The 26,729-nt window shown below is 52.5% G+C and overlaps 1 protein-coding gene across 4 annotated transcripts; it reads right to left on the reverse strand.

The window, feature by feature from the left end:
• Nucleotides 1-254: 254 nt before the first annotated feature.
• P2RY2 (purinergic receptor P2Y2) lies at nucleotides 255-20,024 on the reverse strand. Of its 4 annotated transcripts, none has more exons than XM_020902758.2 (3): nucleotides 19,895-20,024; nucleotides 11,317-11,410; nucleotides 255-6,530 (listed from the first exon to the last, which is right to left on the reverse strand). In XM_020902758.2, exon 3 carries the CDS (start codon nucleotides 6,524-6,526, stop codon nucleotides 5,393-5,395), a length of 1,134 nt encoding a protein of 377 aa, XP_020758417.2. In that variant the 5' UTR covers nucleotides 6,527-6,530; nucleotides 11,317-11,410; nucleotides 19,895-20,024; the 3' UTR covers nucleotides 255-5,392. The 4 variants fall into 4 exon arrangements, with proteins under 4 accessions (XP_020758417.2, XP_070329381.1, XP_020758419.2 ...); XM_070473280.1 differs by having other exon boundaries at nucleotides 11,317-11,587; XM_020902760.2 differs by lacking the exon at nucleotides 19,895-20,024 and adding an exon at nucleotides 19,665-19,886.
• Between the last annotated feature and the right edge of the window lie 6,705 nt (nucleotides 20,025-26,729).

The following is a 26,729-nucleotide window of genomic DNA, read 5'->3' on the forward strand; positions in this document are numbered from 1 at the left end:
GGGCAGGCATCCTGGGGAGAAGCCTGAGTGGTGTGGGTGGGAGGGGGTGTATCTTGGCTTTGACCTGGGAGCTCCCCATTCACTCTTGAGGGAAAGGAAGAGGTCGAGGGATGCAGGGAAGCTGAGGCAGGAAGAGCAGGGTTCTGGCCCAGTTTAGCCACCATCAGCTCTGTGATCGCAAACTCAGTTTCTTGATCTGTAAGATGGAACTGATCGTACCTCCTTTCCAAGTTTACTGAACAGTGAGTGTGCAGTAAGGCACAAACATTCAACTTTTATTTTTCTCCCATCGATGCTCTCCGCTCAGTACTGTCTAACTTCCCTTTCCAGCCTGCGTATTTGGCAAACTCCAAAACTTTGAGTCACTTTTGGGAAGTCCAGTTTAAAGTTCCAGTCGCCTACTGAATTTACTGCTCCCTCCTCCTCTCCCCCAGTGCTGGCAGGACCCTGCTCCCTGTCCTTGGGGTGCCCTTCTCCCTTGAAATGGGGCAATCTCAAGTTTAGTCTCCGCACTGACCACTGCTTGGCCTCAGGCAAGGCACAGCCCTCTCTGGGTCTCCAGTCCCTCCATGCAGCCAAATAATCCCTGGGGGTCCCTGTCAAGAGGAAAAATTGATTATAATTGGTCATGTCTCCCAGGGGACTCACATGCTGTTTCGCAGTGGTGTTTAGGAGTAACAACCCCAGGAAGTGATGTCAAGTTTGAAAGGTGAGGAGCAGGGCAGGGAGGCCCAGAGGGTAGATGCATGGGAGATATTTTTGGGCAGGCAGATGCCCTGGTCACTGCTGGACAATGGTGTAGGGCAGCCATTGTGCTGGGAGTGAAAAATCCTTTTCTGACTTAAAGGTCTGAAAATAGTCACATGTGAGCCCCTGGGAGCTGGCGTGGTCTGGTCCATTGTTCCTGGCTGGGACAGGGCTGGGACTGGACACCTGGCTGACTTGGAGCCAAGACAGGGGCAAGCCCTCATAAGGGGCTTGGGCCACTGAGGGGTGGATGTGCAGAGCCAAGGCCGTTATATATGGGGAAATTGGAAACTGAGATCCAAAGAGGAAAAGGGGATTCACCATGTCACATGGCACATCAGAGCAGAGGAGGATGAGTTTGGTTTCTGGGGCTCATTTCCCTCACCCTCACACCCTCCACCTCAAGCACATACCCATGGGGAAGGCAAATGCATCCCTCACCTGTCACCCCAGTCACTTCTGGCCAAGCTCCAGCCTCACCCCACAGGAGGCAGAAGCGTCTGACATTCAGCTGGAGCTACTCCAAGGCACCGCGTGGTACCAGTGGAGTCATTTCATCTTTCTGCTCACTTGATGCCAGGGGAGATCCACTGCCCCACTCTAGTTCTCAGAACTGAGGGCTCATGGGTCCTAGCAGTGCCTGGGGGAGCAGGTGTTAGCTGTGTCTTTGATGAAAAATCGAGGCTGCTGATGCCCTAAGTTAGAGACAACTGGTGTGTGGAAGGCAAGGTCTCCAGCCTCTACAGAGTGACCCAGAGAGGGCAGGCACATGGACTCAGGTCACACAGCAAAAACTGCCCATCTGCTGCCTGCTCTGGCCCAGCTCCAGGTTGGTTCTCCAGCCCTGGGTCTCTGACTCTTGGATAAACCTAGGAGTGGCTGCAGCACCCTGGTGGGTACCACCAGTCAGGAAGAAACGGCAAAGCCTTGCTGCCATGGGTGGGTGGGAGCCATCCTGTTCATCCCCTTTCCACTGTCACTTCTCCCTAAAGCCCTTCCACAGCCCATCACCCGGACAAGGTTCTGTAAACACACATCAGCTCATGAGCCTGAGTGCCACCCAGGGCCAGGCAGGGCAGAGTGTGGTCCCACACCTCACCCCAGGATGGCCTGCTCCCTTCCCCCACATCCTGAGGAAGCCTTGCCCACAGGGGACACTCTATTGTTCACTGGCCGGACACATAGTCCTTTCCTTCAAATCACTTATCTCCATGTGGCTATATATTAAATTATGTCAACTCCACAAGGGCAGGGCCAGCTGGTTCACCTCCACATCCCCGTGGCACAGTGCCCAACATGTAAATGCTTATGTTCCAGCCTCTATTCTCACTGCCTCATGTGTATTGATTCAGGCCTCTATTGATTCAGACCTCCCAATGCCCTACATGGGAGGTAGTGTCTCCTTCTAGAAATGAGAAAACAGAGGGGCTACAAGATTCAGTGATTTGCCCAAGACGCCACAGCTGAAGAAAAGTGGAGACACTCAAATGCAGGTGGTCTGGGCAGAGAATTAGTGCTCTTAACCCCATCCTCACTGGAGTGCCTCTCTCATCCTGAATCACATGAAGGTTGAAGGGTTGCTTACAAACTCTCCTGCCCTGCAGGGACTGCAAGTGGCAGGGGAAGCTGGAAAGGGAACTACTCAGGGCATCGGATGGATGAACTCAGTCTTGACTCACCTGTTTACTGCCTGTATAACCTGGAGCAAGTCCTCATCTCTCAGAGCCTGTTCCCTCATTTGCTAAATGGGAATAATACTGTTTATCTCACATGGTGATGGTGAAGAAATATTACAACAGATGTGAGAGGGTCCTGCCTGGTGCTTGGGACATAGGTCGATATCTCAGTTCCCTTCTTTAGGCGCCTGATTCTGACATCTGCCCAAATCTTCCATGACAAGGGTGATGGTAGAGGGGTAGCTTTGGTGGCCTGACCTGCCAAGATTGGAGTAGTTGTGTCTAGAGGGCATGTTACCCAGTGCCTTTCCTAGCCTTTGGAGGGTCAGTGTCCCTCCTGGGCCCCAGGACAGCTGCCACCCAGGGCAAAGACCTCTATGTGCCAAGGCCCCTGCCCCTGCTGCATGGAGCTCCCTGAGCTGAGCTGCTGCTGGCCAGTCAGCAGGCGTTTCCTCCTCCCAGCTGTTCCCACACCGCCCCAGGTGCCCCAAGTCCCTGGCTTTAGCTCCCTAGCTCCATCAGAGGTGGGAAGAGCTGGGGTGGTGGGGGTGATGGCAGGATTCCCACAGAGGCACTGACCTGCACTGCCGGGAGCGGAGCAGCTGGGGCGGCCAAAGCCCCTGGCGCACATCCAGGCGCCACGCTGACCTGTCGGGTGACCTTGGGCAAGGCCCCGCCCCCCTCTGGCCTTGAGTCTACAGCTGGGCTGACAGTCCCTGGGGTCCGTCAGGCTGCGCCCTGTCACAGCGGCCTTCTGGAGTCAACAGCCCCAGGAAGTGATGTCAGGCTGAGGAGGTGGGGAAAGGGCAGGGAGGCCCACGGAGTAAGAGGAGATATTTTGAGAGCAGACAGGTCCTTCCACGTCATTGCTGGACAATGGTCTGGGGCCGAGAGTGGAAAATCCTGCTCTTACTTAGGCTGAAAATAGCATAAGGCAACAGGATCGGGAACCCACCCTCAAGGAGGGTGGCCTGCCCACTAAACAGCAAGGCCCAATGTCCACAACAAGGGGCCAGGCAGTCTGACCAGGGCCCAGAGATGGGGTCCTGGGCCTGTCCATGGTTCCCTTAGGGTCTCCATTCCCCACCCCCACAAGTGTCAGCCACAGGATTGGATGGTGAGTAAACTCCTCCTGTCCCCTAGGTCCTGTGTCCTTAGACATCTTCAGGCATTGGTTTCAACGAAGGCTTCCTGAGGCTAAGCCATAGTGTGGTCTCCATGTGCTGCAGAGGCTAAGTCCTCAGTTCTCGGGGTCTCAGGACAGCTGCTGGAGGGGTAAGTGAGCAGGACATGAAAGGAGTAGGGACCAGGGGAACTTGGGCCCATGGGACACAGTCCCATCCTCAACTGCAGATGCACATTCAAGGGCCCCCAAAGTCATGACATATAACTCCCTGCCTCTGGGTCTGAGCAGGGCTGAGGGAGTCAGAGCTCAGTATCAACACTCCTGGTCAGTAGAGCATCTCACCTGGGTAGAGACTCCTTATAAACTGAGATGGGGTTCAGCCTGAGCAGCAGCTGATAGGAAAGAAATAGAATCAGGCCTGCAAGAAAGGTTCAAGGACAGACTCTAAGAGATCATCACAAAGATAAACATAGGGATCCCGGCTATATTAACAGAAGTATAGAACCTAGAATGTGGGAGGTGAGCATTCCACACTACTTTGGGCAAGTCACCCATGTTACACAATGCAGAGTAATGGTCTGGGTCATGGCTCATGACAGGTCCCTGTCACACGGGGGAGCCCTGGAGCTAGACTCCAAATAGGGCAACCCTGAGGGTGCTGTTTAGACGAGGCAGAATGGGAAGGGTGGAGAAGTCGTTGGAGGTAGGTGGAGGTGGGGTGGGGAAAGCAGGCAGAGTGGGCCCATCAGGGAAGGGCTTTCCCAGAGGGAGAGAGAGATAATCCTTATTCTCGAAATTAAAAGTGAGGTCAGTTTTGCCCTATTCCTGCCCAAAGGCTAGAGCTAGCTGGCACCTGCACTTTCATGTTCTTCTCTGATGAAGTGTTCTTCTTGGAAGTCCTGCCACTCCAAGAGGCTTTCCCTGACGCACAGTCCACAGCCCCAACCATTCATGTGATCCAGTGGTGTGCTAAACAAACTTGTACCTGCTCGCAAGGGCCAAATGCTAAATTTTCAGGTATTTTGCAAGGAGGCTGACATCCCACTGGCAGTCTGAAGCTGGCCCTGGTAGGAGTATTTGTACCACAGCTATTGGCAGTGTTTATAAATCAAGGATTCCCCCCACCATCTCCGGACAGTTAGTTAAATGGTTTAACATTTATCAGCACTTAATGGTTATTGCCATTAAATCCTATACTGGGGGGACCCTAAGGACTGGGACCCTCTGCAGCCAGCAAAATCAGTTTATGTCATCATAAACAGTTTATGATGGGTTTATGATATCAGTTTCCAGACATACATCCCTTGGACTGAGGGTACTCCTCAGAGCCAAGCCCACCATGGCACTCAGACCACTCCGACTCATTGTGGGAACCTCTGGCTCAGCCCTTACCCCTTACCAGGGTCCTCTGGTCAACTTGCGACCCCGCCCCTCCCAGGCAGCTCAGGCCCAGGCTTGGCTGTGTGACCTCGGGAAGTCTCTTTCCTCTCTGGGCCCGTTTCTCCATTTGACTTGATTGTGCTGGAGCCCAGCTTGGGGACCCTGGCAGGCACAGCCAGGTATTTATGTGGGAGTCAGGCCAGAGCTGCCATTGTCCCTAAACTCTTTTCTTAAGATCTTACTCCCCACCCTGCACATATAAATGGTGACTAAGGGCGTGGGGACTGCCATGCTCTCTGGATCACAGAGAACAGACCGAGTCCCACTCAAATGACAGAGTGCTGGGGTCACAGCTCCCTTGACCATCCTGCCTGAGTCGCTGATGGTCCATATCTGGGGAGACTGTCCCCTTTGAACAAGTCTACAGCCCCATCTCATGTAAACTTGAACAGGGGTTCAGCGCCTACAGCCAGATGTCCTTAGTGTCAGCGCCACTACCAGCCAGTGAGGACTCTGTCCCCCTGGAGTTCTCACGGCTGGCCGAGTCTTCTGTCCTGACAGCATCACTTCCGTAGGACCTGTGCAGGCCCAGCCGGTGGCGAGCCTGGGTGGGAGGGGTGGGGTCAGTGGGTGGCTTGGCATCCCGGGCAAAGCGCACGAGCCTCTGCCCAGCCAGGAAGTAGAGCACAGGGTCAAGGCAACTGTTGGCGCTGGCCAGCGGCCGGGTGACCTTATAAGCCAGGTTGATGGCGTCGAGGGTGTGGCAGCTGAGATCCAGCGAGCGGAAGGAGTAGTAGAGGGTGCGGGTGACGTGGAAAGGCAGGAAGCAGAGGACGAAGACAGTCAGCACAATGGCGATGGTGCGCACGGACTTGCGCTTGGCCCGCGGCAGGCCGCCGCTGGTCCCGTAGGCCGGCTTTAGCAGCCGCCGAGCCATGAGTACGTAACAGACCAGGATGACGGCGAAGGGCACGGCGAAGAGCAGGCTCAGCATGACGGAGCTGTAGGCCACAAAGTGGCCGAAGAGCTCGGGTGCCGAGGTGTCATGGCAGGTGATGCGGCTGCCACGGGTGCTGGTGGTGACGAAGTACAGCACAGGGGCCTGGCAGGACAGCACCAGCACCCACACGGCGAACGCCACCCGGCGGGCGTAGCGGGCCCGGCCCCAGCGCAGCGAGTGCAGCGGCCGCAGGACGCCCAGGCACCGGTGCACACTGATGCACGTGAGGAACAGGATACTGCAGTAGAGGTTGGTGTAAAAGAGGAAGCGCACCAGCTTGCAGAGCACGGTGCTGAAGGGCCAGTTGTCGCCCTGGGCGTAGTAGTAGACCAGCAGGGGCAGGGAGGCGGCGTACAGCGCATCCGACACGGCCAGGTGGAACATGTACGTGGTGGAGGCGTTCCAGGTCTTGAGGCGGCACAGGAAGATGTAGAGCGCCGCGGCGTTGAGACATAGCCCGAGCACGCACACCACACCATAGGACACGGGCAGCAGCACGTACTTGAAGCTCTCGTTGAAGCGGCACTTGTAGTCCAGCTCATCCCCATCCCAGGTGCCATTGGTAGTGCCATTCCAGATGTCCAGGCCTGTGGCCATGGCCCTGAAGGGAAGCAGGGATGGGGGGGGGTGGGGTGGGGTGGGAGTGGAGAGAACAACCATCAGGGTCATGGATGGCTGGGGGACCCAGCAGGGAGACCTGATACACCCGCCTGACCCAGGCCATGAGGGACCCCAAGTGCCCACAGACACCTCCGTCAGGATCTGCCCAACCACATTCAAGGCTTTTATTGCATCTGATCTGCCTCTCTCTGTGGACACAGAGGGCCCAGAACCTTGGAACCCTGGGACCTTAAGAACAAATGAGATCCATGAATGTCAGGATCATATAATTCTAACAATTTAAAACGGGTAGGCAAACTGAGGGACAAATCCAGCCCACCAGTCTGTTTTTGTAAATAAAGCATTATTGGAACATAACCATGACCATCTGTTTACACAGCACTGAATAGTTGTGGCAAAGACCATATATTCCTCGAAGCCTAAAATACCATGTTGCCTTAAAAAAAAATTTTTTTTTTGGTGTTTGAGAACCTCAAGAATAGAGTTCCAGATCTAGGATTGTGACTGGGGCAGCTCATACTTTTCTGGAGGCATTAGGAAGTTCTTTTGTTTGGCTTATCTTTCCACTCTCTGGGAGGTTCTGGCCCTGTGCCTAGTATTTTGGCATTTGAAGGAGCTTTGTAAGGGTTTCCCTCTTTAGTTATTCAGTCACCTCTCAGCAAATATTTTTTAGGGACTCCTATATTCTGGTACTTTCTGCATCTGTAAACAGCAGGTGGTCTCTGAGGCTACCACATGGGGCAGTGACCTTCCTGAAGATTGCAGGCAAGTCTGGGGTGGAGATGGAAATGGGGGAATGGGGAACTTCTGTGGGGCAAACTTAGCTTCCTCCAGACCTGCCCTGCTTCTCTCCACACATCACCACCACCTTGACCTTCTCCTACCTTGTTCCCAGTGAGCATATAATGCAGCTATGGTGCCTGACCGCCCAGACAGAGAGCACCTGGAGATCAGGATGCCACCTTACTCCTCTCCCCATCCCTCCAATGTGACCAAGAAGAGCTCTCTCAGACTATCCCAGTCTGGAGGGCAAAGATGTGCCCAAAGGTCTCAGAAGGCAGGCTGGAAGTCATAGCAGGAGTCCCAGGTGGGCAGGCTTGGAACACAAAGAGTAGGTTTCTAAGAGTGTGAAGATGCAGGGGGAGCTGACATTATTGAAACCCCACTACTGCTATGTGTGCTTTATCAATATTGCTTCATTCTATCCTTACATCATGGTTCTGGGAGCCAGGTTATCATGCCCAGGTTTCTGATAGAAGTTGGGTCACAGATCATTCAAGGTAACTTGCCCAGGTCACAGCCTTCAGGTAGTGGACTCCCTGATTATGGGACTGTGCAAGTGGCTCCCTAGTGAGTGCAGAAGGGCTTGTGACCTGTGTGTGGGTGTGTCTGGGAGGACAGAGAAGGCAGATGACATGTGAGTCCTCCTCACCCTGAGAATCTGGGGCTGTATAATCCCTCCTATTTTGGAACCCCAGGATCCTGAGAGGCTGGGACTCAGATTCTGCAGGGCCAATGACATCCATTCCCTTAGACGCTGAGATTCTTGCCCAGCCAGTTCTCCCAGAAGGAGCTCAGGGCTCATGAAGTTGAGATCAGGGTGGCTGAGGGACAATTGCCTCCTCAGCTTCCTTCTTCTCCCTTCCTTCCTTCCTAACTCTCCCTCCTCTATCTTCCCTTCCTGCTACTGTCAGCAAAGATGCAACTAGGAGACAGGGAGCCTGCCCTCATGACCTTGCTCCCACAGACACAGATTCCTCCCCAAGGAGCCAGGGGAGATACAGGATGAGAAGGTACATATGGGATCAGGGGCCATTGGCAAGGCCAAACTGCTAGGATCCCTCTTGACTCAAGAACCAGCATTAAAGCATTTCCTGCATCCCACCCAGCTCCTTGCAGCCCAATGTTACCTCTACTGTTGCTGCTGGAGCCCCTGTATCAGTCTCCCTGTCTCCAGCCTCAATCCCTTCCATCCAGAGGGATCTTTGGAAAAGAGAAAGTCACTCCCCTGCTGGAAACCCGCTGTGGCTCCTGTCTGATCTCAGGAGAAAATCCAGCTCCTCAGGCTGGTACCAGCGGATTGTAAAACCCAGCTTCTGTCACCATCCACATCCCCCAAGACCTGCTGTTTCCTGAATGCAGCCAGCACGTTTCCCCTCTCGGCTATGCTTCACGTTACTCCTTCAGCCTTGAATCCCTGCATGCCCCTCATCTCCATCTATTGAAATGACAACTCTTTATCCTAATCCAGTGATTAGGAAGAAGCTGGCCTCTGGACCCAGGGCTGCCCTTGTCCCCTCACCTGTGAAATGAGGTGATCAACAGAAGCTACGTCACAGGCCTGCTATGAGGGTTAGGGGAGCAATTTGTGTAAAACCTTTGGAGCCGCACTTGGCACACGGTGGGCACACTGTGTGTTACAAGCTTTGAGACTCAGCTCAGCCGTGGCCTTCTCTTGACCTCTTTGGGAAGCCCTCTTAGGCCACGAGCAGAGGAGTGACAAGGTCCTGGAGGTTGTGGAGCAGGTGAGTGTGGGGGGCCAAGGGAGTGACACCAGGCCCATGCTGGGCCAGGCCTGGGGATCTCATGAGGAGAGAGGTCTGAGAACTGTTTGGGAGGGAGTCTGGATGGAGGAGGGGCCAGGACGCCTCAGGCTCAGGGGTTGGGAGGAGAGGGAACTCTGTGTCAGATACAGTAAGTGTGGTGTGCCCCAAAGGGTTGTCATGGCCTGGAGAAGGGTGAAGGCTGGGATCACCAGATCTGAAGTACTGAGAGGTGGGTAGGGGTAGCTGGCTCACAGGAGCTGCAGAAGGAGCATGGAGGCCTAGGTGCAAGACTGAGGATCCATGGAGGGGCCACACTCCCTCTGGGGACACTGGCATGGGGTGTCCAGCTCTGCCACAGAGCCCTAGGTGACATCAGGAATTTCCTGCCCTCCTGAGGGTCGGACCTCTCAGGTGCTGAATCCCCTGGCCTGGTAGCACTATGGTGCCAACACTTTCCTCATGAGCTGCTGTGACCACTGGGCATGCTCAGGGCACCCCCGCACTCCAGCCCCACCTCCACACTGCTGCTCTGCTCCGCCCCCGTGCTGAGGCCTGGCAGGTCTCTCCTCAGAGTGAGGGTCAGGGCCTTCATCTTCCCTTCATGTCAACATCTCATGGCTGGTCACAGAGCTCCTTGCTAACTCACGGAGGAGTCTCTGACACTGACGGCAGGGGTGGAAACTTCCCTAAGTGGCTCATGAACCAAGGGAGCTGCCCTTTCCACCTGTTTTAAGACATCCTGGCCTCCACCCTCCCAGGGCAGCTAGGGATTCTATCACCGCAGCCCCTGTCCAGACTGACCCCTCCTGCCTTCTCTCTCTACAGGCCAGCCCACCAGCTTGTGAGTACAACTTCCCTCCCCACCCTCTCTGACTGGCTCCTGCTTACAGAGCCAGCCAAGTCCCCAGTCCTCTCCCTCAGCCCGTTCTACTGCCTCTCCTGACCCCTGATACCCTTAGGGCCTCACTCCCAGCTGCCCGGGACCAGCTCCCACCTAACTCTTTTTCAAGAGCCCTGCCCTTCTCTGGACAGATCAGTTACCCCTCTGTGCCCTGTTCTGGCTGGCCCTGACCTCAAGAGCTCTGAGTGTGCTGGGAGCTGGGAGCCATGTGAGTGCCCTGACAGACTTCCCTGCCTCTGTGTGTCATGGTCTTTCCACCTGGAAAGCTTTCCCTGACCCACTCACACCATACTTCACCCACCCCTCAAGACTCTTCTCAAATCTCATCTCCAAGGCTCTTTCCCTTCATCACATCACTCCATGTGATGAAGTCTGAATTCATCACAACTTGGAATGAGGTAGCAGGGCATGGATCCCCCTCAGGGCATTCCTTACATGGATCCCCCTCAGGGCATTCCTTACATCCTGCAGGGGATTTGTCCCTCCACCCTCTATCCCAACACATTCCAGGAACTCCTATCTGATTCTTTTCTCTGGCTCTGTCCTCCAGCTAGAGGCCTCATCCAAAGCAGGCATGACATGAATGAGAGAATGAGTGAATGAATGAGTGAAGCAAGCACAAGAGGCTATGGGAGCCCAGAGGAGGCTAAGCTTTATGATACTGGTCTCCTTTCAGCGGACAATGACACCGAGGGCCTTTCAGCGGACGATGACACTGAAGGATTTCTCAGCTGCTGACCCTAGGTGGCCAGGGGTCAGACCAGCTCTCCAGGGGCCCAGTCCACCTGAGGCCTGCTCCTGCCCCAGGCAGACTGCTGGACTGGCTCTTTTTCAAGAGCCCTGCCCTTCTCTGGACAGAATAGGGAAGTGCCAGAGGGAAGGAAACTGGACCCAGACATTCTGAAGATGGGTCAGCTGTCTGATCCACGTTCCTCTATCTGACACCTCTCTGGCTCAGGTCATGGGATCAGGAGCTCCTGATCCTGGACTACCACCCACTTCACTTTGTAGAGACAAAGTCTGGGTTGAGCAGCTTCCCCTGAAGCATCCTCATTTCACTCCTCACCGCATTCCTCAGCAGATACTGCCATAGGAGTTAGGCTACTTGTTTAAGGTCACACTGCCAGGTATTGGAAAAACTGGATTTGATACCCAGGGCTGTCTGGCTCTGAAGCCTGAATTCATCACAACTTGGAATGAGGTAGCAGGGCATGGATCCCCTTGATTTACCCCCAGGTCAGTGTATACACATGCATGAGCCTGCCTGCCCCAACCTCCCAACTTCCCAGCCAGCGGACCCCACCCTCTCACGCCCATACCTGACCAGCCCCTGCTCTCGCTGTCAGGATGCTCAGCTCCAGCTCAGGTTCCTCACTCATGAATGCACAGGCCTGGACCGAGCTGCAGGGAGCTCTGTGGGAAACAGGAAAAACAGGTCCTCCAGCCTGGGGCCTCGCCCAGCTTCCAGCATTTCTCAGGCAGGCGGTGGGCTCCAGAGACAGGGAGGTGGAGACAGCTGGGGCTCTGGGTCACAGGAAGTCAGCTAGGACGAGCCTTCCCCTGGGCTGCCTCCTCTGTGCCAGCCCTGGTCTGAAAGAGGCAGAAAGTGACCAGGAGTGCTTGTTCCGGTAGGCAGGAGTGCCCTCTGCCCACTCTTGCCCCTTAGCTGTTCCCTTTTAGCTCACATGTTGTACAGGTGTTCCCAGGCACCCCCTTTCACTGGAGGATGGCTCTGCCAGGGAGGTTCTCCCCCATATCCTACGGAGCTGAGCTGAGCTTCCAGTGGCCCTCCCCTCAGTCCCTGTCTGTGCTTCAGCCCCACAACAGGAAACACTCAATACCCTTGCTTCCCAGTATGCACTCAATGGTACTGTGGCCAACACAGTTTACCTCAAGCTGAGTCTTTATATGGAATACCCTTCCTCCCTCATCCCACCGCTAATCATTCCTCCATAGGTGTGGTGTAAACACATGGGCACACACAGGCACGGCCACACCTAGATACACAGAGATGCAGACACTCATATTCAGATGTGCACACACACACAATGCCTCTCTCTCACACACAGAGTGTTTGACAGCCAGAGCCTGGAACAGCCTTTAGAAATCACCTCTGCCAAACTCTCATTTGACAGAGGAGGAAACTAGGGCCCAAGGGCTCACAATCAGCCAGAGACAGAGCCAAGATCAGCACCCAGGTCAAGATTCTGGCCCTGGTTGTTTGTCTTGCCCCTCCCACAGGGCAGGCACAGTGCTTCGGTGAGGGGATGGTGACTGGTGGAGAAATGCCACTGTGTGGGCAGGTCCCAGTGTCCACCAGAACCTCAGATCCATCTCAGAGAAAGAGAACATTCCTTTCCTTTTTATCCCGGGTTCACTTCCCTGCAATGGGGGAGCAGGGTCTGAGACAGCTGAAGCCAGGCCCCCAAGCTGGAAGCCCATGCAAGTGTGGGGAAAGTGGAGAGAGGAGGAGATGGGGAAACCACAGAAATAGGGCAGGGGGAGGGGATACCGGGAAAGGCCTTGGACCACGATTTTCCCAGTGCACCTTGCCCAGGAGTCTCAGGCTGACACGGGCCAGCGGGCTGGTAGCCGAGAGTCTAGTGATAAGGTGAAAGAGTTCTTCACCTTCTCACCTGCTCCACCTAGGGTCTCACCCAGTCTTCTCCTAAGGAGATACTTTCACTGAAAAGACTAAGGTAGAACATCTTGCTTTGTCTGGACAGGTGGGAGATCCTAGTTCTGCTATGGGACTAGCTCCTAGTTCCCAGCTGTGGGACTCAGACAAACCTCAGGTCCACAATTGAATTCCCATGGGATCATTCTGGCCTCATTGGTTATTTATTTATTTTTGGTTGTGTTGGGTCTTCATTGCTGCATGCGGGCTTTCTCTAGTTGCAGCGAGTGGGGGCTACTCTTTGTTGCACTGAGCAGGCTTCTCATTGCCGTGACTTCTTTGGTTGCAGAATACGGGCACTTTGGTAGTTGCAGCACACAGGCTCAGTAGTTGTGGCACACAAACTTAGTTACCCCAAAGCACATGGAATCTTTCAGAACCAGGGATCGAACTTGTGTCTCCTGCATCGGGAGGCAGATTCTTAACTACTGGACCACCAGGGAAGTCCCCCTCTCCTGCTCTTTGGCTTGGTTGTGTCTTTTGACTTGACACCCACCAAGAGTCAAACCCAGTTTGGGGGTAAAATGACCACTACCTCCTAGATCCTCTCTTCCAGGAAGCTCCCACAGTTTTTAGTGTGAGGGAAATAGTTCTGATTAGTTCTCCACCAGAGGGAACACGTCTTATTGGCAAGGCCCAAGATCTACTCTTCCTGGTAGTTCCCCACTGTTAAGCAGCCATGATATTACTGTACTCATTTTACAGTTAAAAGCAAACAAACAACAAAAAGACAAACCAACAAGACCCGAAAGGTTAGCCCAGGATCTCACCCAAGGTCATTTATAAGCCAGGGGCAGAGCAAGCCTAGCATGCAGACTCACTACCTGCCCCCTGGACCTGGCTCTGCCTCTACCTGCCTCTACCCCTTACCCAACCTGGCTCTTCCTCTCCCCCTCACCCTATCTTTCTCTCTGTGGCCCCAGGCTAGTGAGCTCAAAGCCAGGAAGAGTGGCTGGGGCAGTTCCCAAACTGGTTACAGATTTTTCAGGGTAGCTGGACAGCATTCCAGCTTCTCCACTCGGGTGGCTCTGGAATGTATTGCCTGCTTGCCACCCACCTGGCTGGCCCTGTCCAGTCCAGCAGGGGAAAGTGACCTGTCATCATGCTGGAAACTCCTGCCTTTGCAGGAGGTGAGGTGCTGTGAAGGGAAACAGAGGCCCTGGACCTAGAACTGCTGAGGGGCAGTGGAGGGCACTAGGCAGCGGGGAGATCCCAGTTCTTTCATTCCCAGCCATGAGACCCGGACAAGCCTCAGCTCCACAATCTAACTCTCAATTTCTTTGCAATCTAAAAATAGTACCTGCCTCGTAAGTCTGTCAAGATAACTAAAGGAGATGATTTAGACTTTGTGAAATAATTAAAAGAGCTATGATTTTAGCAGGTGAAGAAGGTGGGCAGGATGTGGGTATTCCAAGAAGATAATAGGGGCAGGAAACGCATGGTATTATGGGCAGAGGAGCAAGGTGACAGCCAGACTGACCACAGATCAAGGTTCTCACGCTGAAGGCCATCCTCAGAAGGGAGAGCAACCTAGGCACCCCCAGCAAGATTTAGACCCCACCACACCCTTTCACTCACTCACCCTTTACAGAGGCTGCCATATCTGCACCTCTGTCTGTGTGGGGCACTTGGGGACTCTGAGGTGGGTCAGACCCTTCCATGATCTTGAGCTCACAGTCAAGGTTGAGGGTGGAGCAGAAAGGACAGGGGAAGATCCAGAAATAGTCAATGACAACTTAGAGTGATCAGGGCTGAAGGAGACATGAAGGCCCCTAATGGAAAGGGGGTGTGGTCAGGGAAGGCTTCCTGGAGGAGAGGACACATGTTTTGGAAGATAGGTAGGAAATCAGGTGGGTGGAGAGAGAAGAGGAGCAAAGAGAGCAAAAACTGGGGCGGGTGATCACATAGTGTTTTGGGAAACTGTCAGTTATCCCTATGGCTTGGGGCAGAGGGAGCACATAGGGAGGGCAAGGCTGGGTTGGAGGACAGGGAGGAGCTTTGGAGTCATCCTCTACCCTCTCCCAAGTGTCCTCCCTGGGGCTGAAGGCCCATAGGCACCCAGCTTTGCCTGGTATGCTTTCTGCATCACAAACACTGGGGCTGGTCTGGGGAAATATCTGAGGGGTACCCTCAGATGTTACCAGCAGGTGCTATTGCAGTGTGATGCCTCTCAGCCTCCTCTGGAGGCCCTCGGTCTCTGGAGCCCCTTATGGAGTCTCTCTCCGTCTTGGGAGTCCTCAGGATCCTGACTGGGGGCCACCCACTGTCGTTGAGCTCAGAACATCTGAGTGTGTGGGTCTCAGAGGTCAGCCAAGCTGGTTCTCCTGCCTTACAGATCAGGAAACTGAGACCACTTCCTTAAGTGGAAGGGCCTTATCCAGGTCTGGTGTTCGAATTATTTTCAGTGTGGGGTTAAGTTCCCCTCAGACAACCTCCAGGGCAAGACTCCAAACCAGCTGGCCCACCTCTGACACGATCCAGCCCAGTACAGAGCTGCAGAGGTATGCTGCTGACCTGAAACAGCTCAGAACCACAGGCCGTGGACTCCACCCTGATCCATCACACCCGAAGGCTTCCAGCCACAATTAAGAAGCAAGAACCCTGGGTTCAGGTTCCAACTTGGAACATCCATGCTATGCAGCCTTGGTCAAGTCAGTTCCCCTCTCTGAGTCTCAGGTTCTTCACTGATAAAACAGGGAGAATTACTGACACATAAGAGCTCTCAGGAACCCTCTGCTCAAGAACCAACTATAGCTCTCCATGGAGCAAGACCTTCTTTTTCTATTATACACCTACTTTCTTCTGGTCATTCACTTCGCCAACACTCACTGGCACCTTCTCTGTGTCCAACCTGTGCTGGGTGATGTGGACAGAAAAAAAAAAAGCAGACCCAGCCTGGCCTACTCCTACAACTGACCTCTAGGATGAATATAGAGGTGAGGAAGGCTCCCATAGTCAACCTCTGCACATCAGGGCCCAACAGCTGGGAGAGGTCAGGCCTGGGAACACAAAAGTAGCCTAAGAAGAACATGTGGGTCAAAAGGTGCACCAGGGATTTCCTTAGTGTTCCAGTGGCTAAGACCCTATGCTCCCAATGCAGGGGGCCCAGGTTTGATCCCTGGTTAGGGAACTAATCCTTGGCCTTCCCTAGTAGCTCAGATGGTAAAGCATCTGCCGACAATGCAGGAGACCTGGGTTCAATCCCTGGGTTGAGAAGATCCCCTGGAGAAGGAAATGGAAATCCACTCCAGTATTCTTGCCTGGAGAATCCCGTGGACAGAGGAGCCTGGCGGGTCACAGTTCATGTGGTCGTGAAGAGTTGGACGTGACTGAGTGACAAAACATGCACATGAACAGGGAACTAGAGCCAGCATGACACAACTAAAGATCCTGCATGCCTCAACTCAGGTATGGAGCAGCCAAATAAAATTTCAAAAATAAACTTTAAAAATGGTGCACCACACAGACTCACAGAAGGAGTTTGGGAAGAGGAAAGATTTCACCAGGAGCAGTGCCACCTCCTGTCACCCAAATCAGCAAGGTTTCTCCAGCCCTGTGGACAGCCTGAACAAATACTATCTTAGCAGCAGCTGGGTAATCAGGCCACAGGCAAGAAATAAAGACATATTTTCAGGAAGGAATTCAAACTTCCCTTAGCCTGAAAAGTGGAGGACCTGGCCTCATTCAGATGGGGCTTCTGTCTTGAATGGGGAGGAAAAAACTAGGGCAGGTGAGTGGGAATCCCTGCCGTTACCTTGGCTTTGTGACCTTGGGCAAGGTGTTCTCTGAGCTTCTACTTCCTCATATTCAAAATGGGGGTAATAATTTCTCCTTCACAGGGTTAAAATGAAAGTCGCTCAGTCGTGCCCAACTCTTTGCAATCCCATGGACTATACAGTCCATGGAATTCTCCAGGCCAGAATACTGGAATGGGTAGCCTCTCCCTTCTCCAGGGGATCTTTCCAACCCAAGGATCGAACCCAGGTCTCCCACATTGTGGGCAGATTCTTTACCAGCTAAACCACAAGGGAAGCCCAAGAATATAGGATTGGGTAGCCTATCTCTTCTCCAGAGGATCTTCCAGACCCAGAAATTGAACCAAGGTCTTCTGCATTGCAGGCGGATTCTTTACCAACTGAACTATCATGGAACCCAGTATATTTCACAGGGGTGGTGGAAGGTAAATTAGGGACTTTTATAAAATGTTACTGGTAAGCAGTCTCTGCAGAGAGGGCACAGGGAGAGGAAAGCAGTCAATAGTTTAAATTCCAAAAACCAGCACCATCCCTCACTATTGCATTCATGTTCTAGTATTATCACAATGCATTTAGGTCTGTGAATATCACAGGTCTCACCTGAGCATTGCACTTTACACAGGAGAGAAAGCCCAGAGATAAACCCACACACCTATGGTCACCTAATCTATGACAAAGGAGGCAAGAATATACAATGGAGAAAAGACAGTTTCTTCAATAAGTGGTACTATGAAATCTGGACAGCTACATGTAAAAGAATGAAGTCAGAACATTCCCAAACACCATACACACACACAAAATAACTCAAAATGGATTAAAGAATTAAATGTAATGCAGAACACTCTTTGAAATAAATTACAGCAAGATCTTTTTTGACCGACCTCCTAAAGTAATGAAAATGAAAACAAAAATAAACAAATGGAACCTAATTAAACTTAAAAGCTTTTGCACAGCAAAGGAAACCATAAACAAGAAAATATACAGAATGGGAGAAAATATTTGCAAATGAAGGAACTGACAAGGGATCAATCTCCAAAATATACAAGCAGCTCATGTAGCTCAATATTAAAAAACCCAAACAACCCAATCAAAATATGGGTGGAAGAACTAAACAGACATTAGAAAAATGCGAATCAAAACTACAATAAGGTATCACCTCACACCTGTCAGAATGACCATCATTAAAAAAAATCTATAAACAATAAATCCTGAAGAGGGTGTGGGGAAAAGGGAATTCTGTTGCATTGTTGATGGGACTGTAAATTAATACAGCCACTATGGAGAACAGTATAGAGGTTCTTTAAAAAACAAAAAATGGAACTACCATATGACCTAGCATTTCCACTACTGGGCATATACTAAAAGAAAATCAGTTCAAAAAGACACATGCACCCCAATGCTCATTGCAGCACTATATACAAATTGTGGCTAGGACATGGAAGCAACCTAAATGTCCATCAGTAGATGAACGGATGAAGAAGATATGATATTTATATACAATGGAATATTACTCAGCCATAAAAAGGAACAAAATAGTGCCACTTGCATAGACAGACAGACCTGGAGACTGTCATACAGAATAGTGAGTCAGAAAGAGAAAAACAAATACTGTCTATTGAAGCAGTTCTGACCACGCCCTGCTCACAAACCTTCCATGGCTCCCTATTTGCCTTCAGGATGAAATCCAAGTTCTCAACTTGCATACCCTGAGTCCTGTAGTGCCCAGGACACACTGTTAGGACAATCTGTGCCACCCATGCTGATGGCCTGACTGGTTTCCCCTTCTTTGTAATGATGTGGAGCTCCACTGTAGACAGGCTTTCCCTGGGGAAGCTGGGGACAGGGGACAGGGCTGAGGGGCTGCTGCTGTTCTCCCAGTTCAGCCCACTGCTGTGCAGGATCCTGGCAGCAAAAAAATGAGTGAGATCCAGTTCCTGCCCTCCAGGGGTTTGGAGACCTTGGGAATGAGAAGCAGGAGACAGAGATCTTAACAGTTCAAGGCAGAACTCGGGCTCTAGGACTGCAAGGGCCCAGAAGAGGCTCCAATCCAACCCGGCTAAATAAGGACAGCTTACCAGAGGAGGGGGCATCTGAGATGGGTAGTTCTCCAACTGAGGAAGATGAGTAGGAGGGTATTTCAGGCAGTGAGCATAGACTATGGAATGGTCCAGAGGCAAGAAAGTGACTAGTATTCGCAGCAGATTACATGCATTTACGAGGATGGAAAGTCAGGCAGGAGAGGTGGCTGGAGAGGGTGGCAAGGACCAGCTCTCAGAGGCCTTGAGTCCCAGGCCAAGGGACTCAGATGTGATTCAGTGGAAGTTCTCTGAAAGTTTAGCCCAAGGAGCAAAATGACTGGGATTTGAGTTTCAGTAAGTTATCCCCCAGGATCTGATCTTCCTAACCTCAAAGAGTGAGCCTGCCCAAGAGGACACTGGTGTTGAGCATGACCCACACGACAGCTCCTGGATAGTCCACATCACTGTTATTTCCCTTTTACAGATGAGGCTCAGAGAAGGGACATGCCTTGCTCAGGGTCACACGGTGTACAAGGCATGATGGAGGGAAGGTCTCTGGGTCTCCAGAGAGCTTGTAGGGGGCCCTATCTGCTCTTTCCCAACCATCTCCACCAACAGGCAGCTGAGACTTTATCTGGGCCCCACCCTGGCCCTCAAAAGCTCCCATTATTCCAGCCAGATCCAAAACAAAGTGGGCACTTCAGCTGTGAGCCCAGGGAAACTGAGGATGCGTACTGGAAGGAACAGCTGCCATCAGCCCCAGACTGCCATTTCTGGTCCGCCGCAGGGCCTGGCCCTTGGGTCTGGCTCCTGGGGACCCTAAGCCTTACACTGCCAGCCCTCCTTAGGGAGGTGAGAGAGGGCACTGCCTTTCTCCAGGCTGACCCTTCCTACAGCAGCCCGCCAGATTAAAAGTCCCCAGACAGAGGCTTAACTGTCCTTCCAGGCCACTGCTCCGCGCGCCGCCCCCCCGCCCCCGCCCCCGTCCCGCCTCAGCCTTGCCGATGCCCAGGCGAGGCTGCCACCCAGGGTGCCCCTGGAGAGAGGGGGCTCGGGACCTCCAGGGTTGGCCTGTCTCTGGCTTACGTCCCGCCGCGGGGGCGCCCATTCCACAGCACAAACACAAACAAGTTCCACAGGTTCAGCCACCCGACTCCGCAGGGGCGCACGCTCTCACCCAGGGACACACACACACTTTCCCCAATACGCGCACTCACCCGGGGTATCAGTCCACATAACTCGCGATCGAACTCCGGTGGAGCCCGAGCTCGACCACGGACCCGCCGGAGCTCTCACCGGCGTTTGGAACCGTGCCTCCTCGGTCAGCCGCGCGCGCGCGCCGGTCTGCCTGCCCGGCGCCAGCCGAGTTGCCACCCCGCGCGCACCCGGGCCAGCCCGCCCGCCGCCCTCTCTCCGCCTGCGGGATCTGCAGGCGGCCCACCCTCACCTCGCAGGGCTCTGGTCCTCACGCTGTGCCCCGACCGGGCTCCCAAGTGCTCGCGCCACCGCGGGGACACACGTGCCCGAGAGCCTCGCCCGCCCCGCCCAGCTCCCCACCCCTCCGGGTCAGGCCGGGGGCGGGCCGGACTCCCGGACAGACCCAGGCACTGCCGCCGCCACCTCCTGCCGGGGACAGACACTCCGCTACCCGCTTGGGAACACTGCAGGGTCATAGGGCGCTACCCGGGAAGGGACGGGCGGGGACTGCCCTACCGCCTGGGGACCGAGGCTCCCTGGCCTTCCTCACTAGGGTGATGAAAGGCTTTCAGAAACTTTGCCAAAGTTTTGCAAAGTTCAGTGTCTCTGTGACCGCTGTCACTGCCCACCGCGAGGGCTTCCAGAGAACCTGTGCAGGGACCTTGCTCAGAGCACTGACCTCCCATTGCCCGTGGGGAGGAAATGTGGGTGCTCAGGGTCCTGACCCTCCAGTTCTGGCAAGGAGAGTGAAGGGGGCCTCTTGTGCTCTGTCTGTGCTTAATCTCAGCCAGAAAGAGTCAATAGAAATTCCTTAAGAATAGGGTTTTTTTGGTCTGTCATCTTGAGCTACTTCCCTTGAGCTGCCTCTTCAAACTACTCAGGCCACATTACTCTCTTCTCTGCCCTCAACCCCATTCGGATGGCTCCTGTAGCCAGGGCCCCTAGTCTGTCCCTTTCCTGAACTGTGAGCTCTAGGAGACCAAGGACCAGTCTGTCTGCCTTCTTTCTCCTGATCCCAGAGGCCCCAGGAGTTGCTCAATACTTGTTGGAATGCTTGAATGAATGAGTGAAAATGACCAGCACCCTCTTCTCATTCTGGTCTAGGCTTCGAGAGTGTAGGTTCTGACTCAGCTTCAGCACTGACTCTGGGAGACTAAGACCTTGATCCAAGACCAGCCCTTTTGGGGCCTCCTTTTCTGTGAAACAGAGGTGATCACAGTCACCCGTCCACCAGTCAGTGTTGTTTTGTGTGGGGCTCTGGACAGTCAGTATCTGGACAAGTGCACAGAAGGTCTGTTTCTGCGGCTGGGGAGCTTGCCCAGGGCCCTGGGACCTCGGGTCCTGCTAGGCCCCATATCAGCTGACTGGGCCTGGCTGCGGTCTTGCCAGGAGCAGGAACAGGGTGGACACACAGCTCTCTGTGACTGGGCTGCCTCAGCAGTGCCCTAGGGACCTTCACCCAGGAGACACAAAGGCTCCTTGTCCAGCCTCCTCCATCTATTGTCCGAGTGGATCCATGCAGCTTCTAAGGGGCTAGGAATCCCTGGGGCCCCTCCTTGTGGAGTCCAGGCCTTGGGGTCTCATTGTGGGGAAAGCCCCCTGGACACTGGAGACCTCAGCCAAACCTCTTCTCTCCTCTCCCATCAGATGCCCACTGTAAATGCTATTTTAGCCCAGAGAAAAATTCCTTTGGTATCAGTATGAGGACCCAGGGCTCTGCCTCAGATTCCACCTTACTGGAGGGTGGCCAGCCCGGGGCTCTGCTTCTGCTCTGGTTCAACTTGCTCACTTACAGCAGAAAAACCCGCATCCCTGAGACCCACAATGTCTGAGCTACCACAACAGGTAACTTGGGCCTGAGGCACAGAGGAAAGGGATTTGCCCTCGAACCCCCAACCTGGAGCTCAGGTCCCCTTCTTGCCTCACCTCCTTTGAAGCTTCTCTGAGCCTGTTTCCTCTTCTGCAAAGTGGCAGTAATGATTCCTTTCTCAGTGGCCCTTCTGAGGTTCTTGTTTCGGGGTTTTGCCCATCATCCCCAGTCGCCTAGGTATGAAGGGTTAGGATGTCCTTCTGTTGAAGGGCTGGAAGTCAAGGTCTCCTGATATCTTCCCCTGACCCTCTCCTCACTGGGCTTTGGAGATTATCAAGTCCACCAGGTTCCAAATCCCTCAGCTAAGTCTCCTCTACATAGGGTGGCCTAAGGAGCTGCCATCCCTCTTCAACCTGAGCTCCTTTGCTTTTATCTTTGTATTTACTTACATTTCCTTGTAAGAGTTTGATGAACCATTGATCCAGCCAGGAACTGAGGCCCTGTGAGTTCCATAACAAGCCCCACCCAAGTCCCCATTATGAATGGGTGAAGAAAAAGCATGGAGGGAGCCTTTCTGTAACCACGCAGCCAAGGCAGGCTAATGGAGAAGGCCCAGACACGTGATGGTCCCCATAAGGAGAGGGAACCAGGAGAGGAGGTGGGGAGCAGGGTTCCATTAGCAGCAGCAGGTTAGGATGGGGAGGGCGAACCCAACAGCACTTCTCCCCAGGCATTAGGAGGCTTCCTGCATCTCCAATTCTGAGGAGGCATTTGGCTCTCTCAAGCCTTCTCATCTTCCCTCTCTGACTGCTCTCATCTCCCCTGAGGAAGCCCGCTCTGAGGATCTGTGCTGGAGCTGGAGCCCCTGCCCTGGCTTAGGCCTTGTTGCTCAGCTGGGATATGATACCTCCAAGCCCTCCTTCACAGGCTAGGGTGGTGACTCTGTTACCCCTCCTAGCCTTGCCTGCCTTACACCCTCTGGTGTCCCCACCATCCTCATGATAAAGCCTGGCTCTGCAGCCTGCCAGGCCAGGGCCTTCCTCCCCCTACCTCACCTCCTGCCTCTGCTCCAGCCATGCTGCTGCACTGGGCCATCTCTTGTCTCCTGCCTGGCACTTGCTGCTCCCTCTTCCTGCAGTGCCCCTTGATGCTTCTCCACCCTTGGCCCTTTCTCCTGACTCCCCACCATCACTCCTCGTAAGTCCCAGCCCAGGTGCCACACCAGGTCCCTCTGTCACACCACTTATCACAATCTGATTACTGTCGATATCTGTCTCCCCCTCTTATGGGGATCTATTTGAGGGCAGGGCTAGAGTTCATCTTGTTCACAGTTAAATGTCCAGCACTTAGCACTGTCCCTGTCACCTGGACAGCCTCCAGGAATATTTGTTATGTGAGTGAATAAGAACTCTACCAATCACGTTCTTGTGTTAGTCATTGTCTGAAAATATATCATTTAATCTTCACCAGCACCCAAGAGGTAGATCATTATCACTTTACATAAAGAGAAATTACAGTTCAGAAATCAGAAGTGAATGTCTAAATCATATAGTGAATCTGCAGTAGGTCCCCTGGCCCTGAAACTGCAAGGCAGGGAGGAAGGCTGTGTGGCATTCCCAGAGTGATGGCTGAGCCATGGTGCTGGCACCCGCACTGTGACTCCGGTTACGCAGGGCTGGACTGGCTCCAGAAGGCTTGTCTTGCTTGTTCTCTGGACTGCTGCATCGGCCTGGACCATCCCCTGCCTCCCTCACCAGCCGGGAACTGTGCTCCTCAGATTTCCCCAGCAGAGGCCAGGCCTCCGATGTCAAATGCAGCCTGGAAGCTCTGGCTGTTGACGTGCCAGGATGCAAGCACCCAGGGGAGGCAGCCCAGGAGGCAGGAAGCCTGGTCCAGGCCAAAGCAAGCCTCTGTTCTACCTCCCTGCCAGCAGGATAGGCTACATAATTTGAGGGATCCATGGCAAAATGAAAAATGCATGCCCCTTGTTCCAAAACTAGTAAGACTCTCAAAATGGTATAGCAGAGCGTTAAATCAAGTATGGGGACCTTCGAAGCATGAGTCGCACACCTATGAAGACAGCCCTATCTCCGGGCCTTGGTTTCTTCATCTATCTAACGGGTGGATGATGGCCACCTGGTCAGGCAGTGGTGAGGATGAGGTGGGAGATATAAGTAGGAGGTTCAGTGAACAGCATGAGGTTGGGTAGGGGTCTGTGTGGACACCATGTGTTGTTCACCTCTCAGCACTAGGTAGCAGACTAATTCTCATCAGGAGTTCGATTCCTTACACAGCTCCTTTTCATGAGCTAAAAACTAAGGTTCAGGCAAAATGACTTGGTCAGGTTCACACACAGATTCAGTACAGGAAGCCAAGATCAGATTCCTGGCCAGTCTCTCTGCAAAACGGGTGCTTTCTGTAACACAGGAGAGGGGTGGTTGGGAAGAGGGAGGGAGGGTGCTGCTCAGGACAAAGAGGGCCACTGTGCAGACACAAAGACCTGACCACAGAGGCCCCTGCGGGGGCTGGGCCCAATGAGTGGATAGAAAAGCCCCATGGTGACTGGGGAGCTGCCGGGAGCTGCCTCCCAGCCTCTCCCTGGCCCTGCATGGGGGAGGTAGCATGCAGAAATGAAGAAACAGGTCCAGGAGGAGAAAACGGACTCAGCCAGAAGTTTACCCAGCCCCAGGCCCAGGCCCCCAGAGCTAACCACCCTGGCTCTCCCCAGCTTCTCCTGGGCAGCCTGCCAGCTTCAGGAATTCCCCACCCCCCACCCCACATACCACCCACCACCTCACTTCCCGGGGCATCACTGAGAGTAGGGCTTAGTTAGGTAGCTGACCATCCAACATTTCCAAGCTCAAATCCTGCTCAGAAACTTTTGGCTACTGTCTATCACCCACAGAGGAAGGAAGCATAAGCCCTGCCCTGTGACTTGCCCCATTTACCAATCCACACTCCCCTGTCCCCATGCTTTATCAACCTTCCTCAGCCTAGTCATATGGGACATGCCACAGTTCTCCAAACCACTCAATCCTTTCACACACCCCTGCGTTTGCGCGTGCTCTTCCTTCTTCCTGCAGAGCTCGATCCCCATGCTCACTGCTGGCTGAAATCCTTTCTCCTTCACTGGCCAGTTCAGGGTCCCTGTACCAGGCAGCTTTCCCCAACCCCTCATAGTTGGATTTAACCGCCAGTCTGCCCCCAAGGTTGGATTCACCCATTCTCTTGCAGAGCTTATCCCAGTCTGGCTTGAGCTGTAATTTGGATCTTCAAAGCCTGACTGGAGGAGAAGACATTTGAGCTGGGCCTTAAAGGGCAGGTGGATTTGACTGGTGGACAGCAATGGTAAACAATGGATAAGAGCTCTCAGAACCAGTGTTCTCTCAAACATTTTATATAAATATAAATATTTATATTCATTTTATATAAATCAATCCGAACCACTTTTTTGGTTCGGATAGCAAGGGGTCCATAGTTCAGAATGTGCTTGGTTGCTCAGTTGTGTCCGACTCTTTGCGACCTCATAGATTATAGCCCACCAGGTTCCTCTGTCCATGGGGATTCTCTAGGCAAGAACACTGGAGTGGGTTGCCATTTCCTTCTCCAATAGTTCAGAATGGCAGGAGATGAATGTGGGGTCCCATATCAAAGAGTTAGATAAATTGCAACCATCAAGTCATGACAGGTTTTATACGACATACTACAGACTGTTTGCTCATTTAAAATGCACCTGAATGCATTTCTCAGTACTATGGTTTACAAACTAGTTCTGCTTTTATCTTTATTGTTTTCTTGCCTTTAACTACCTTGGGATAGCATTTCTGTTCGTTTTCTACAAGCTTATTCAAGTGAATGCCTGTTTTGTTTATTATCATTCTTTTTAAATAACAGAAACATATAAAGCTATGTTTTCCCACTGAATTGGGAAAATGCAGTTTTGCCGTACTTTGTACATTTTGATATGTAAATTTGCCTTTATCATTGTTTTAAAATAGTTGGTAATTGAATTTTTTATTTTCTCTTTGACCCAATAAGAGTCTTTTTAGGAGAATATTTAGACTTAGGAGTTGTTTCTTTTAGTTATTTATTTTTGGCTGTTCTGGGTCTTCATTGCTACAGGGACTTTTCTCTAGTTTCAGTGAGCGAGGGCTACTCTCTAGTTGCTGTGCTTGGGCTTCTCATTGCAGTGACTTCTATTGTTGAGGAGCAGTGGCTCTAGGGCTCTTGGGCTTCAATAGTTAAGGCACTTGGGCTTCAATAGTTGTGGATCCTGGGCCCTAGAGCACAGGCTCACTAGTTGTGGCCCATAGACTTAGTTGCTCCATGGTATGTGGGATCTTCCCAGGTCAGGGATCGAAGCCATGTCTCCTGCGTTGGCAGACAGATTCTTTACCAACTGAGCCACCAGGGAAGTCCATATGTCACTTTTCATAGGATCCATGTTTTGAGATGTTATTAGTTGTATTATATTATATACATACATACACACATATTTTAAAATAATGTATATCTGTATTTATTTTTAGCCTATGTAATGTTTGTAACAGGCTTCCCAGGTGGCTCCAGTAGGAAAGAATCAAACACAAGAGCCTAGTGGGTTATAGCCTATGGGGTTGCAAAGAATCAGACAGTTGCTTGCTCAGAAGCAACTAAGCAAACATGAACTTAAGTATGAAACCATCTTTTCCTAACAAAAGAGCCATTTAAGATCTATTTGCATTTCTGATTCTATTACAGATTGCTCATGTTATATCCCAATACTTTATTTATATTAACCTTTCCTTCTATTTGTGCTTCATCTATTTTGATGCTGATTCAATATGTAAAAGTCTTCCTCATTTTGGATTGTATTTTTTTTTTTAATGAAAAAAAGTGCTGACTTAAAAAATACACAATGTGAGAGTTGTGAGTTAAGTTTTATTTGGGTCAAAGTGAGGACTGTGGTCCTGGGGATAGCACTTCAGACAGCTCTGAGAAACTCCAAAGAGGCTCCAAAGAGGCAGGGGGGAATGTCTGGACATCTGTGATTTTGGGAAAAGGGAATACATGCAGTCAAGCACATATGTTTCCAGAAGCTTTATGCTAGTCTCGTGAAGCTTTATGCTAGTCACAAGGAACAGGTGTCACCATGAAGGAATTAAGTGCTTATCTAGATATTAAGGTGGTGCTAGTGGTTAAGAACCTGTCTGCCAATGCAGGAGACACAGGAGACGCAGGTTCTATTCCTGGGGCATGGCAACCCACTCCAGTAATCTTACCTGGAGAACCCCAT

The sequence above is a fragment of the Odocoileus virginianus genome, chromosome 10 (genome assembly GCF_023699985.2).
Source record: "Odocoileus virginianus isolate 20LAN1187 ecotype Illinois chromosome 10, Ovbor_1.2, whole genome shotgun sequence".
NCBI classification, from domain to species: domain Eukaryota; kingdom Metazoa; phylum Chordata; class Mammalia; order Artiodactyla; family Cervidae; genus Odocoileus; species Odocoileus virginianus.

Excerpts from the sequence above, each read along its gene's own strand:
- P2RY2 (XM_020902758.2), bottom strand. The coding sequence starts at position 6,526 with ATGGCCACAGGCCTGGACATCTGGAATGGCACTACCAATGGCACCTGG.